We start from the raw sequence: 2,622 nt of genomic DNA on the forward strand, positions 1-2,622 counted from the left end.
CTATTCTTATAACAGGAAAACATTTTTATCTTTACTGCTATCAAAGCCTTGTTTTTTTTTTTTTTTTTTATACCTTTCCTATATTTGCCAGAGTAAGTACATACAAGCAGGAGGTAGGTAAGTCGTTTTATTATTTTCATTTTGAGATGGGAAAATAATAATTAAATTACATTTATCTTTTAGGTTTAGGTATAATGTGTGTGTGTGTGTGTGTGCTCTTAACCAAAAAAGCTAAGTAAACGGACCAAGGGGGAAAAAGATCAATTTTATGGTTTGTGCATTACTATTGTTCGTGGTAGCTATGGAAAAATAACACAAATCGGATTAAAAGAAATTGTTTCTCCTTTTAACTTTTGACCAAGATGAGAGCTGATTATTAATGTATGATGGTAATTTGACAATTACCGCCTAATTTTGAAATCATCAAAGAAAAATACGCTCAAAGAGAATCGAAATAGACGTGTGTTTCGAAGGATGATGATGCGATAACAGGTGGTGAATGATTTCATTGTCAAGCTAGTAGCTAGGGCTCGTTCATGGTAGTGGTGATTAGTGTTGTGCCCCTTTCAGTTCAGACTCAGTCCGGTCCAGTTAAGTCCTGTATATCAGATTTAAAAGCTTATAGATTAGGGTGCTGATTAACGTCACAACACTGTATTTCTATTTCTTTTTTTTTTTACTGAGTTCTAGTACTTACAGGCATAAAGACTGACAGTGAAGGAGTGGCCCCAATGCCAATTAGGACTCGCCCTAAGACTGAACTGAACTGAACAGAATAAATATGGACCAACTTAACACTAATGGGGCTCGGAGTCGTGAGCAGATTATTGTACATTTTTTTTGCGGAATGACATTTCGCCAATGGATAATTTGCAAAATGACAATTCGGCAAAGGATAATTTGCAAAATGACATTTCGCCAAAGGACAATTTGCCAAAAATATATATTTTTTTAATTAAAATTTTGCAGAAGGATCATTTGGTATATTTGGCCGAAAAATTATATTTTATTTATATAAAATGATTAGTTATTTTCTTTAATGATCAATATTTCAAAAGATTTTAGTGGTATGTAGTTTAAATGTAGTTCAAATCCTTTTCAAGTATTTTCGTAGCTTATTAAATATAGAAGAAAATTGGTCATCCAGTCAATTTTCAAATTAACGGAAAAATGAACAAATGAGGGACTGATCGAATTGTTTTTTAAATATCAAGGAAGAAACGTAAACAGATCCAAGTCTGGAAATAGAATTTTAAAAAACAACAACTATGTAATATCGTCAGAAAATTGATTTTACCAATTCAATACATTGTCATCCCAATCTCCATACGTAGGCTGCTGAATATATTTCTGGCAAATCATCAACTTGACGTTTTGGCCGGTCAAAAAGGCGCTGGATTGAGCTAATGTGTGAGAGTTTCTATTGTCATGGTGAACAATGATTAGTCTTCTCTTATTCATTTTTAGAATTTCTTCGAAGACTTCAGACAAACAAATTCTGATGTACCACTCATAATTGACCGTCCTACGATGCTCAAGTGGAACAGTCTCCACATGACCAGTTGCGCCGAAGAACCAGGCGACCATTTCCTTCCAAGTGCTTCTTCCACCACCAACTTTTGTTGGATTTGGCTCATCTTCGAAGACCCACATGGTCGGTTGTTGTTTCATTTCGGAATCATACGCATAGATCCATGATTCGTCACCTATGACAATCTTATAAACGTCTTTTGAAGCAATGCAAACGTATTTTTTATACATTTCTTTGCACCAATCGACACAAAACTTATTTTGAGCTATTGTTAAATTGTCCAGGATCCAACGAGAACAAACATCTTTTTTTACGGCCAGGTCTACATACAATATCGAATGTATACTGGTGGAAGAAATGCCCAAGGCTGCCTCTATCTCACGGGTTGTTACATGATGATCTTGCATTATCAATTCACTCACCGCATCAATGTTCTCTGGAACAAAGATCGTTTGTCGACGACCTTTGCGCAATTCGTCTTTGAGCGGGCGTGGGCCACGACTGAATTCATTAGACCAGTTTTTCACAGTGCTATAAGATGGTGCTTCATCGCCATACAAAGATTTAAGTCCATCAATGGACTCTTGTTTTCCTAATCCACGTCGAGAATTTGGAAAAATTATCGTACGGAAATTTGTACAACTTAATTCCATTTTTTGCCAAATTAATTTTTTCAAGTCACTGTAAACAACACAAATGATGGTCGTACGTCAAAACATTCTGAGTACGATTGTGCTATAAAAATGTCTAAATTACTTTAGGAAATGTCAGGTTACACCTGGCAACACTTGGTGTATCCTAGGCCAGAAATATATATAGCAGCCCACGTACTTATTCCAAATGTGAGCGTATTATTTGGCTTAGTTGGTTTATTTTTGACAGGGGAACGACGAAATGTTTTTCAACTAGAGCAAATTTGGAAAAAGCTTCATATAAGTAAATTTACTTCATGGTTTAGTCACAATAAATGAAATATGAATATATTTCAGAGGAATGTTTAGAGATGTGAGTCTTTTTAAAGTGACTATTACAGCAAAAAAAAGGAAGAAAAAAAGTCCTATATAAATATGAAAATTAAAGGTAATAAGAAA

At 34.7% G+C, this 2,622-nt stretch overlaps 1 protein-coding gene across 1 annotated transcript; it reads right to left on the bottom strand.

Moving 5' to 3' along the window:
• Positions 1 to 1,293: 1,293 nt before the first annotated feature.
• Positions 1,294 to 2,184, bottom strand: LOC121130437 (uncharacterized). The gene has a single exon (XM_040726185.1). The coding sequence runs from the start codon at positions 2,182 to 2,184 to the stop codon at positions 1,294 to 1,296; it is 891 nt and encodes a 296-aa protein (XP_040582119.1).
• Positions 2,185 to 2,622: the final 438 nt, after the last annotated feature.

This window comes from Lepeophtheirus salmonis, chromosome Z (assembly GCF_016086655.4).
Source record: "Lepeophtheirus salmonis chromosome Z, UVic_Lsal_1.4, whole genome shotgun sequence".
Lineage (NCBI taxonomy): Eukaryota > Metazoa > Arthropoda > Copepoda > Siphonostomatoida > Caligidae > Lepeophtheirus > Lepeophtheirus salmonis.